Consider the following 10,822-nt stretch of genomic DNA (forward strand, 5'->3'; position numbering starts at 1 on the left):
TTAAATTCAGCTGTGTGCTGAATATGCTGACAAAAATTTGATTAATTTTTGTGTAGCTGTTTCTACGTACAGAAGGGCATGTTAGCAGTGTGACAAGTTGCACAGACATAAACAACCATGTAAAACATAATCCCATCATGTTCGGTTACAAGATTCAGAAGGATGAAGTCTATGGCAACTCATGCCACTTCATGTCTCTGTTGTGATGAGATGTTCTGTTTTTCTCAGTTGACTGATATTCCAAAGGATAGGATAGGACAGTAATGTCCACAGTGCTTAGGATGAATTTCACTTAGAGATTTATGGAGCTGTTGCAATGGAGGGAACTGCAGACCTGTACAGTAGTACTGATTGCGATGCTTTTTTCAATAGGAACATTCGAGTGGCTGTCCTGCCCTGTTCAGAAAGCACAAGCTGCTTGTTTCGCACAAGACCAGTGGAAGCTTCAGACAATCTTGTGTACAATGAAGTATTTTGGGTTTCTATCTCTTATCCAGCTTTACGCCAGAAGACTTTAAGAGTTGACGTTTGCACTGTAGATAAGTCTCACCTTGAAGAATGTTTGGTTAGTATTAATCTCTATTTTAATATCTTTGTGTTTGTTTCCTCTTTTTAATTAGACAAAATTTTAAACTCTGAAGTATGGCAATTTCTGTGAAAGTTTTCTTGATAATCCTTAGCTATATAATCTCTCCCAGATAGTGTTCTTTGCAATAACAATTTTGATTAGGGGGGGAAAAAAAATCAGTTAGATAAATGTTTTGCTACAGAACTACTGGTGACTTTGTCAGACTACTAGATTTCCCTTCTCTCACGATTTAATGTGAAACTACCTATTTTTCTTCCTTTTGGGAACATTTGTTGTAATGTAATTGAGAATGGGCTTACAGGAATTTGGAAGCCACTGTAGAATATTAAAGATCTCTAAAGGATTTTTTTAAAACTACTGTTAATCTGCACTATTAACATCCATACAAGTATAATTTTTTGAGTGCTAGTATTGCCATAACCACCTGCCGGCTATTGTTAGAAGAGCTTTTTGTTGCTCAGTGTTACTTGAGCAAGTTGATTTTAGTAGAACTACTTCTGGAGTATTGTACTCTAGAACATGAGTAGGATGTGTTGAGCTGGGACATAAGCAACCATTAAGTTACAGAGAAGTTGATGTTTTGTCTTGCATATGTTCTGTAGCATCTCCCTTGGCTGGAGGGATACATGTTTTATGATGCTTCTGCCTTTCTTCCTTCACTTGCTTTGTAAAGCACTCTTTGGTTCAGGAAAGCATCTGTTTTCTAAGTGGGGTTTTTCTCTTTTGGCAGCGTGTACAGCCTTACAGTACCTGAGCTCCAGGTGGGAGCATGCTAACTTGCAGGAGGTGTGCTCAGCATGCAGTCTGCTGGACTGGGCTGGTGCAATGGAATCCACTCAGACATGAATTAAATTACAAATCAGTTTTACTTTGGTTTTGAATACGTCGGGATGTGTAATAAATGTAATGCAGTAAAAAAATGACAAGGCAGATGAAGAGGAATGGAATATACAAAGCTAAAGCATTTTGGTCTGAGGCAGTGATTTTTGTCAGCCTTGCAAATTTCTTGAAAGGGAGTCTTCATCTCCTGTTTCTTTCTCTTTTTCTTTAAAGCTCTGGCTGTAATTTATCCTGGCTGCAGTGGCACTGTTCATACTTCTGGATTCTTGCACATAGGAGCTGTAGTGAAACACTTGCTACTTGGATTGGAAGACCTAGACAATGTTAAAAATAAACATAAAGCATTAGTGGTGCTGTTGAAATGGGGATAAACAGGGCAATTTTTCATTTTGTCAAACTCGCTGAAGTCAAGTAGTCCTGGATTTTCATTCTCATTTCTTCTTACTGGTGTGATGGCATTCATTTTAGTATTACACTAAAACTGTGGTTTTGCTCTCAATAGGGTGGAGCACAAATCAGCCTTGCTGAAATATGTAGATCCGGAGAGAAATCAACCCGTTGGTATAACCTCCTTAGTTATAAGTATCTGCAGAAGCAAAACAGGAAAAGTAAACAAGGAAACATTCACTCTGAAGTACCCTGCACTGAAAAAACAGTAAGAACAATTGCTTAAATCAAACAAATATCTTCTAAACAATACTAATGAGAAGGTTTATGTGGCTGAAGGACTGTTACAATAGATGAGAAGTGAAGGCTGGTGTGTTTATATTTAGAACTTGAAAATGTCATTAAGTGCAGCAAAATAATTAACATGTCAATTACAGATATGCCCTTGTCCTGGGCTAAATACTTACTGAAATCTCCTCCTCACGAAGCTGAGGGATGTGGTGTAAGTGATGTGTGAGTTCTTACCTTTCTTCCCACTAGGCAGTTCACCTTGCTGCAATGAACTTGCTGAACAACTCAAGATACAGACTTAGCTTTGCACGTGCATGGCATGCAATATGCTCAGCCTATAGCTGCACACGTGCATATGCTAGTGTAACTGGGGGAGGTGGGCCGGGTATGCTCACACAGGCTTGACTGAGCACTGTATGTGCAATAGGCTGCTTGAACAACGCAGGTTGTGAGAGTCATATCTTCACAGGAAGCCTCTTGCTCTCCTCAGGACTCTGTCTCTGCACTCTTAGAGCAGACAGCTGTTGAACTGGAAGCTGTGGAGAAGAAACTGGAGGAAAGCAGAAGCACTTTAACTAGTGGAGAGAGCTGGTAGGTAGCATCCCACCATCTTAGCGTTGTGGGATGACCACAGCAGACAAAAAAAGCAGATGATACAGAGCTGTGGGAGGCTTCTTCTGTCTGTGTTTTGGTGAAAAATCCTGTTTCTTCTGTTCTAGAGGTTGTGCTTGGGAAATGAGAATGAAGGTGATAAACATTGAAAATAGTCAATAGCACTATGCTAATTTTGTTATTTGTGCAATTTCTATGGACATCCAGGAAAGCTCCACTGTATGGTGCAAAGCTTTGCTTCAATATTATTTTTGGCTGTTTTTACGTGGTTCAGATCCAGATTTTATTAATGAAGCACAATGTTTGAAACAAAAAGCAAGCCTGACCAATGGGTTTGATGGACAAGCCAGCTGTGAGTTCAAAGGAGCTGAAAAGGATGTTAAACAATGCTTCAATTTTGTCCAGCATTGCTTTTTAAATGAAGATTAATGGCATCCTGAGAGCTCCCCTTAAGATGCGTTCACCTTAAGCTTAAACCACATGGCTGAACCCTCAGTTTGCTGCTTTTGAAGCCATATCAGAATGAAGTTTTTGACTGTATTGGTTACCTTCTGGTGCAGCTTCACTCCAGTTTCAGTTATTCCCTCATAAGCCTGTGTTTGTGTAATCTCAGTGGCTACAGGACCTGCCCAGTACAACTGGCTGCCTCGGGGATGTGTTTCTGTGCAGCAGCTTACAGGAGGTAACTCCTGCTGCAGCACTAGAGTAGTCCACAATAGGCCCATTCAATAACAAATCTGTTCTTAACAGGCAAGACGAAGAGGTTCCTGATCAGGAAGAACAGGATGAGATCAGTGAAAATGAAGCAGAGGAGGAAGAAGAATTCTGTGCTGGAAAATCACTGTGGGAAACAGAAGAAAGTCTGAATTCCCAGCTGCACATGGAAATAGCAGTGAAGGTAAAGTCAAGGGTCTTTTGAACAGAAAGATGAGTTGAACTTCCCATTGCTCAGCTGACTGGGTTGCTGAGCTGAGCAAGGCTACAGCAGTTATTTGAAAGTTCATCATTTATGTTTAAATGTTTATCTACCTGAAATCTTTTTAACTAATGCTACATGACCGTTTTGTCCCACAGTTAATATAGCATTGTTTCATGCCTTCTTTTTGCTGCTCATGAAAACTGTTTTCATTAATGTGACAGTGGCTTTGACCTTGCTTAATTCTGAATGTAGTTGTAGCCTAACAAATGTGTACTGTACACATGCTCTCTGTGCACGTACATACAGCGATTTGGATCTTTGCTGCAGGTGCCCAAGAAGTAAGGGAATGGTCTTTAAAATCATACCTCTGTTCTGTGTGAGATTGCCAGGCCACATTGATCTACTGGATCAACAGGCAAAGCTTGTTGGAATCAATTGTGTTGCAAAGCGATCGATCGATGCGGTAGCCCTTGGGGAGCGATACGGTTAATGTAGCAGCTACTGGATTCAAAGAGTGAAGTGTCGGGACAGCCTGCATGAAAAGGGCTAAAGAATATCTGGTTTTGAACGCGATGCCTCTGGGACTGAAAGCGGAGACATATCACAGGTGGCTGTCAGACAGCCCTGGGTATGTGTCATCGGTGAGATGGCAAGCTGGCATTTACACTGCGGTATCTGTCTTTCAGGTGGATAAAGAGACAAACACAGAGAGCCTTGCACAATCTTCTACTGTAGTTCGTCCAAAAGACAAAAGAGCAGCAAATCCACCCCAAACTCAGTTTGTCAGAGGTAGCACTATCATTCGCTCAAAAACATTTTCGCCAGGACCACAAAGTCAGTATGTGTGTCGGGTAAGGAAATTGCAATCTCGAGGTTATAAATGCTGTTTTTCATTAATGAATTCATAATATCAATGTTCACTTGGTCCAGATTTTTCAGAGACATGACACTGCTTTCTTCTGTCCTCCTTTGACTTCAGAAGTTGCTCTGTCCTCACCCCCTAGACAGTGTATTTTCTTGGAACTAATAGTATTAAGCAGAAATTAATGAAATATGTGCACCTATGTTTGTGGTAAATGCAGCATGTTGAGATGCCCAAACTAACCTGGAAGGGCTGCTGTAAGACAGTGATGAATAAGCTGCATATCAAACCCTTCCCTGCTGCTTTAAGACTGTTCTGTGCTAACTTGAGCTGAGTTAGCTGTGTCTACCAAATGAGATGAACATGAAAGCTTTATAGAAATGGAAAGGTATATACCTGATAATGTCAGCAAAAAAATTGTGGAAGCTTGAAAGTCTCCAGTGTGCTTTGTCTGAAGGTAGCTGAACAGGCTGTGTACTGGATTAGGATGTCTCCTCCACTGCTTTGAAATGTTTGTTCACAATTGTTTCCTGGATTGAGGGTCAGCCCAAACTATAAATAACTCATCTTTTAAATTGAATTGGCAAAAAAGCAAGCGCTGCGTTTTATCACGCATGACCTGTCCTAAGTGGACATGCTCTTAATACAGCTGAGCTGGATTTGATGTGCAGGCTTTATCCGATTCAGAAGCAGGTGCTTCCATAGAAAAAACCTTATTTAATTTGCAGCAGTGGCCTGTGCTTAGGTGGGTAGAGGTGCTGTGTCCCAGCATATGCAGATCCCACGTGCCTGTTTTTCCCCATCCCCAGCTTTGAGAAGGAACATGAGAAGGGAATTAAACTCTGCTTGAGTTGAGCTCTTTTTAAGGGTCTGGAGACGATCACAAAGGCAGGCAGGCTGTATGTGTGTAACACGGCAACTCTTAAGTTGAAAAACCCGGGGGGATAGCTTACAGGTAAATCTACCCCTAGCTTAAAATACAGGTGATAGGAGACAAGAAAAATCTCTAGTAAAATAGTCCCATGTTTTACAGATGCTAGAAAAGAGTCTTTTTTTTATTATTATTATTACTTAAACCTTATTTTTCTAGGCTGATTTGCCCAGCCTAGTTACTTGCACAGGAGAAGGGCAATGGGGTAGAGTCCCATGTTATAGCCTAACTTAGTGTCTCTCTTTCCATTCTATTCCCAAAAAGGGACAGAGTGCAAGGCTTGTGGCAGGATTTAGCCGTGCCAAATGTATTGCATGTTGTGCATTCAGATTGGGGTGGCAGCTGTCTGCTCTAGCCTTTCACAAAACTTCATATTTCTGCTTACACGACTGCTTATAATAACTTACAAAACCCTCTGATCTTGCTAATAATGTGTATATGCACTGCTTCTATTTTTCATGAAAAATATGTGGTTTTCACTTCCGTTTTCAGCTGAATCGCAGTGATAGTGACAGTTCAACGCTATCCAAAAAGCCCCCCTTCGTTCGAAATGCAATGGAGAGACGAAGTGTCAGAGTGAAACGGGTAAAAGCATCACCACTTTTTTTTTCTCTAGCATAGACACTTGCAAAAACTGGAAAACTGTTTTAAAGGAAGAATTTGCAAACATAAATCAGTTGCCACGTGCTTTCATTCACAACCTTTTCTTTGTGTGCAAGAAGTCTCTCAAGACTACTTTTCTTTGTCAGAATATGACAGGAATGTTTAAGTTGGAACTCATTTAGAACATTTAGGAAGATCGTTCCTGGTATTTTCCATCTTGTCAGAGCAGAAGTAGCACAAACAGTTTTGCTGTGTTTGTTGTTACAAGATTCTTAAGTACTTAAAATAAATGTGAGGAGCTGGGGAAGAGGAGGAGGAGAATGGTGTATCAGATGCTCAAGTGACCCTGTTGTGGTGACTCTGTGACACACAATGAACCCCTGTGCCCATTGTGATGGCAATCCCTGAAATTCCCCCGGGATACTGATGCTGAGCTCCTAAGGAGATGACTTTCGTGAGGCAGCTTGTGTTTGAAACTAGCAGAAGGCAACATAATATGTTACTAGAAAAAGCCAACACAGGTTTTTCTGCTGCGTTGTGGATTCATCTGAAGACAAGACATTAAACTTAGGAGCAAGGTGTGCAAGCAAGACTTGTTGGATTCGGAGAAGCTGCCAAGGAAAAAATTCACTGGAAACACTGAAATCAAAAGGCTTATCTATAAGACTTGCTTGAGTTTGTGCTGTCTTGAGACAGATTGGAAAGCAGGATCAATAGAGATGCTTTGTGTGAAGACAAATGTTGGAAAAATGGGTCTCATGATGTATTTGGCCCTTCATGGGGGAGTGGATGGGACAGTTCTCACCACTGTGTTCATGTACGCCTTCTTTTCTAGCCTTCAGTCAAGTCCTTCGGTACAGAGCGCCTAATCCGCACTTCACTAGACCTGGAGCTGGACCTGCAAGCTTCGAAAACCTGGCATGATCGGCTGGTTCAGGAGATCTCAGTGCTGAGGGAACTGAAGGAACAGTTGGAACAAGCTCAAAGTCAAGGTGAAAAAGAGTTGCCGCAGTGGGTGAAGGATGATGAGAGATTTCGACTGCTGTTGAGGCTGGTAGAAAAACGAGTGAGTAATACCTACCTTTGGATTTCATTCAACATGTTTGAGAAATGTGATGTGAGAAACAGGGGACTTTGGACAGTCAGGAAGTGAAGCCTTAGCACTAGTCACTCATGTCTTCCACTTACGGCTTTATCAAGCAAGTGATTGATAATGGAAGTTGCAGTCCTTGAGTGTCTGGCTATTCTCAGGTGTGGTATTTACAAACTGCAGAGTCTGTGCCTGGCTTCCTGCAGGTACGAGGGTTAGGAAGATAGCAATCTTGCTGCTTCGAAGAGAAATAATGGCTGCATAAAACTTGTGCATGGATGACACTTGGCTTTAGAATAGGATCCTTATGGATATGAAGTGATAATGTACATCAGATGATGGCAGACTTTCTGGCTTGAAGAGCTTAATAGTGTCTATTTTTCTGCTTATGAAGGGTGCGCTGCAGGGCAGGGATGGAAAGGAGACAACTAATTACCAAGAATTTCAACAAACAGTTCGATGATCCTTATAGGTCCCTTCCAACTGAAAATATGCTATGATTCTATGATTAAACAATTTTGTTTGCTTTTATGAAAGTTGTCTTTCATTGCATTATCACTTTTCTGGAGAGGCTTTACATAAAAATCATTTGCTTCAAAAGGAATGTATTTACAGATAAGGTAGGCAGAACTTCAGAAATGTCTGAATAAGCCTGGGTAGGCGATGAACAAGGTGGGCGGCCTTCTGTCATGTTTGGTGTGGGGTTTTTTTGGTTTTGTTTTTTTAAAAAAGGTATTATTCCATAGCTGATTATCTTCATCCCTTAGATGCTGGACTTTTTGGGTTTCTTTGCTGGTTTGTCCCCTCTTTAACTTCCCATAGAGTTCTGTTAGTCCTGAACCCATGTGTTTCCCAGCACAGAGATTTCCTGCCTTAGCATAGGTGCAAATACAAGAAGTCACAAATGCCATCTATTTTGTGAAGTGCAGCCTTCCAGTCTGTAGTAGGCATGCTGTATCATGGTTAGCACTTACCTCACTCCGTCTACACCATGCTCGCGCTCGTGTACAGGGCTCCTTCTCAACTTCTGTGATTTATCAGGGCACCTCTGGTGACACCAGGCAGAAACTAAGTTATGATGGCACCAAGTGTAGGAGTGAGTTGGCAGAAGGTGCTGTTTGGGGTACAGCTGGAACGTGGGTTGCCATGTTCTTGCATGAGCTGATCCGCTGGCTTAAAAAAATGTATCAAGAAGATACAAAGAAGGTGCAGATAGCACCCATAATTCTTACCAAAGGGCTGGAAGAAGACCTTACAAAAAGCTCTCTCCATTATGATGATTAGCTGACAAGCCTTCATTTTAGCTTCTGTAGCTTGTGATTTCCAGAGTCAGCAGCTTCCAAACCCCTTAGACCTGCAGCTGAAATACTGCTGTATTTGGAGGTTAGCTGGGATAAAATGATTCCTCCTGGAAACACAAACAACTCTTTTCCATTATTTGTTTAGGTGGAAAAAACAGAACACAAGTGTGAGCTCAAGGCTGATAAAATGATGAGAGCTGCTGCCAAGGATGTCCACAGACTGCGAGGGCAGAGTCGGAAGGAGCCTCTGGAAGTACAGTCATTCAGGTAGTTACGGGTCACTGATAAAGAGGAGGAGAAATTGACTGCTACCATGATTTTTCTGTGGATAACTAAGATGCTGATGAGGAAGGCTAATCTTTGTAGAAGTAGTTAACTGTTCTGCTTAAACTTCTGTATTTTTATATCAAAGTATAAGATCTGAGAGTTGGGGAAACTAGCTGCAGCACTGCACATGATCTCAAAGCAACTAGCAGTACTCCAAATCATTCTCTACCTGGCAACAAATTCACAAATCCTTTAATACAGAAGCAGCCATTTGCTTCCTTAAGTAACATACCTAGAAAGCAAAAAAAAACCTGAGCCTTTCCGAAATGACTTTTTGATAAGGTCAGTGTTGTGAGTTTAACTGTAAGGATGCCTCATGTCTGATAATGTAAATAAGAAGTGTAGGTTGAGAGAGGATGTGCTGCTGCTCCTTGTGGTGACAGCTGGTGGGATAAATTTTAATGCGGATGATGGACATTTCTGGCAAGACTTCTGTTGCATTAACAACTGATCATCTTTTTTTAGAGAGAAAATGGCATTTTTCACACGGCCAAGGATAAACATTCCAACGCTGTCTGCGGATGATGTGTGATCACCATAAAGTATTTGCTTTCTGGACAATTCTACAAATGCAGTTTGGGTTTTGAAGTTATTTATGTGGTATTATGAAGGTACCAAGGCATTTGTATATTAGAGCTTTTGTCAGTATGTGGATGTTTTGAAGATTTTTAGGTTAAAGTTATATCATCACAGAAACCAGCATTAAAGTGACAAGATTGTATAGTTTGTATATTTAGGAATGTATTTTTGGGAAATAGAATTTTAAATAAGAACAAATGCAGCATAAGGTGCTGTTATTCTTAAATAATGCTGTTTAGACTTTTTGTACAGCTCTACCTTTTAGAGGTTTTACTGCAATAAAATAAATTTGAAGGAACCTCACCCCTACCTTCTATGATGTTCTGCATCAGACTGTCCTCTGAGTGATGTGTTTTGTACCCTGTGGGGAATGCAGGGAGCCAGTTTTGACTCCCAAGTGCTGTGAACGAATTCTCTGTGAGCTGTGAAGCATTTGTGTTTCCTGCCAGGTCATAAAAGTAGGTGTGAAGTTCAGAATACTTGCACTTTTAACATTTGTACCACAGCTCATGTCTGTAATGGGTCTGTTAAGGTAACTTGGGGAGCCCGTTGAAACCACTGCTGTGGGAGGAGGGCTGCAGGTTTTAAGTCCATTTTAGGTTTTTCCAATAAAGTGACCTTTCTGGACAAACCTGCCTTGTTGCTTTTTGTCTTGTGTGAATCTTCTCATCAAGTGGCCCCTAAATTGGTTTTCTTTCTGTCACTAACTGGAAGTATACAGCTTTTAATGTGTCTTCATCTGTAAATCCTTCAGATCAGGCATTTTTGAGAGCTAGATGGTGAGTATACTGTGGAATAACTTGGGTGCTCCTGGGATCTTCCCTTTTGTTCTAAATACAGGTTTTACTAAAGGTGCTAGAGATGCAACTCACCTGCTCTCTGGTTTGTTACAGAAAGATGTTATGTTGCATGTAGTTGGGGCAGAGCCACTTGATGCATTGCTAACCCCAGCGTCTCTGCGCCAAGCTTCTCCTTGCTGTGCTCATGGCTGTCACAGGGAACGTTCCTCACCACCACCCTCTGAAGACTTGTGCTCGCTGTGTCACCTGAGACACTAACTGACAGTATTTGTGTTTTTTTCCTCCTGCCTTTTTCCAGGAGTTCACTGTGCCCCTACTACCAGTGGTGGTTACTGTGCTTCGGGCCTCTTACTGATCAGGAGGCACCGGCAGCCCTCAGGGAGCAGACCCTCAGCGGTGGCAAGGCACTAAACATCAGACGTCCATTTTCTACCCACCCACGGGGGGCTGGAACTTTCTCGTACATGTTTTACCTTCGAAAGTGCTGGTTGGTCACACCTGACACCGGGGGTTTGGAGTGGGTGGGTCTGGGGTGCGCCTTTCCCTCTGAAAACCTGTAATGAAGTGCGAAACTACTTCTTCTAATTCACTTAAACTTTAAAAAGCAACAAAGGGGAGCACAGGCACAGTTACACCACCTCAGCGCTTAAAACGAAGGATTTCCGAGTCCGAAGAAGGCCTCCAGCCCTGC

The 10,822-nt window shown here is 41.7% G+C and overlaps 1 protein-coding gene across 1 annotated transcript in view; it reads left to right on the forward strand.

Annotated features, from left to right (window-relative positions):
• Positions 1–9,896, forward strand: part of WWC1 (WW and C2 domain containing 1) — a 39,062-nt gene extending 29,166 nt beyond the window's left edge. Inside the window, exons 14-22 of the mRNA XM_009701592.1 lie at positions 373–565; positions 1,932–2,084; positions 2,598–2,698; positions 3,470–3,617; positions 4,325–4,489; positions 5,924–6,016; positions 6,870–7,100; positions 8,571–8,692; positions 9,218–9,896. Of these exons, the coding sequence (XP_009699894.1) occupies positions 373–565; positions 1,932–2,084; positions 2,598–2,698; positions 3,470–3,617; positions 4,325–4,489; positions 5,924–6,016; positions 6,870–7,100; positions 8,571–8,692; positions 9,218–9,284 (1,273 nt within the window). The 3' untranslated portion in view covers positions 9,285–9,896. The remainder of the gene's footprint in view (positions 1–372; positions 566–1,931; positions 2,085–2,597; positions 2,699–3,469; positions 3,618–4,324; positions 4,490–5,923; positions 6,017–6,869; positions 7,101–8,570; positions 8,693–9,217) is intronic.
• The last annotated feature ends 926 nt before the right edge of the window (positions 9,897–10,822 follow it).

The sequence above is a fragment of the Cariama cristata genome, unplaced genomic scaffold (genome assembly GCF_000690535.1).
Source record: "Cariama cristata isolate BGI_N322 unplaced genomic scaffold, ASM69053v1 scaffold9076, whole genome shotgun sequence".
Lineage (NCBI taxonomy): Eukaryota > Metazoa > Chordata > Aves > Cariamiformes > Cariamidae > Cariama > Cariama cristata.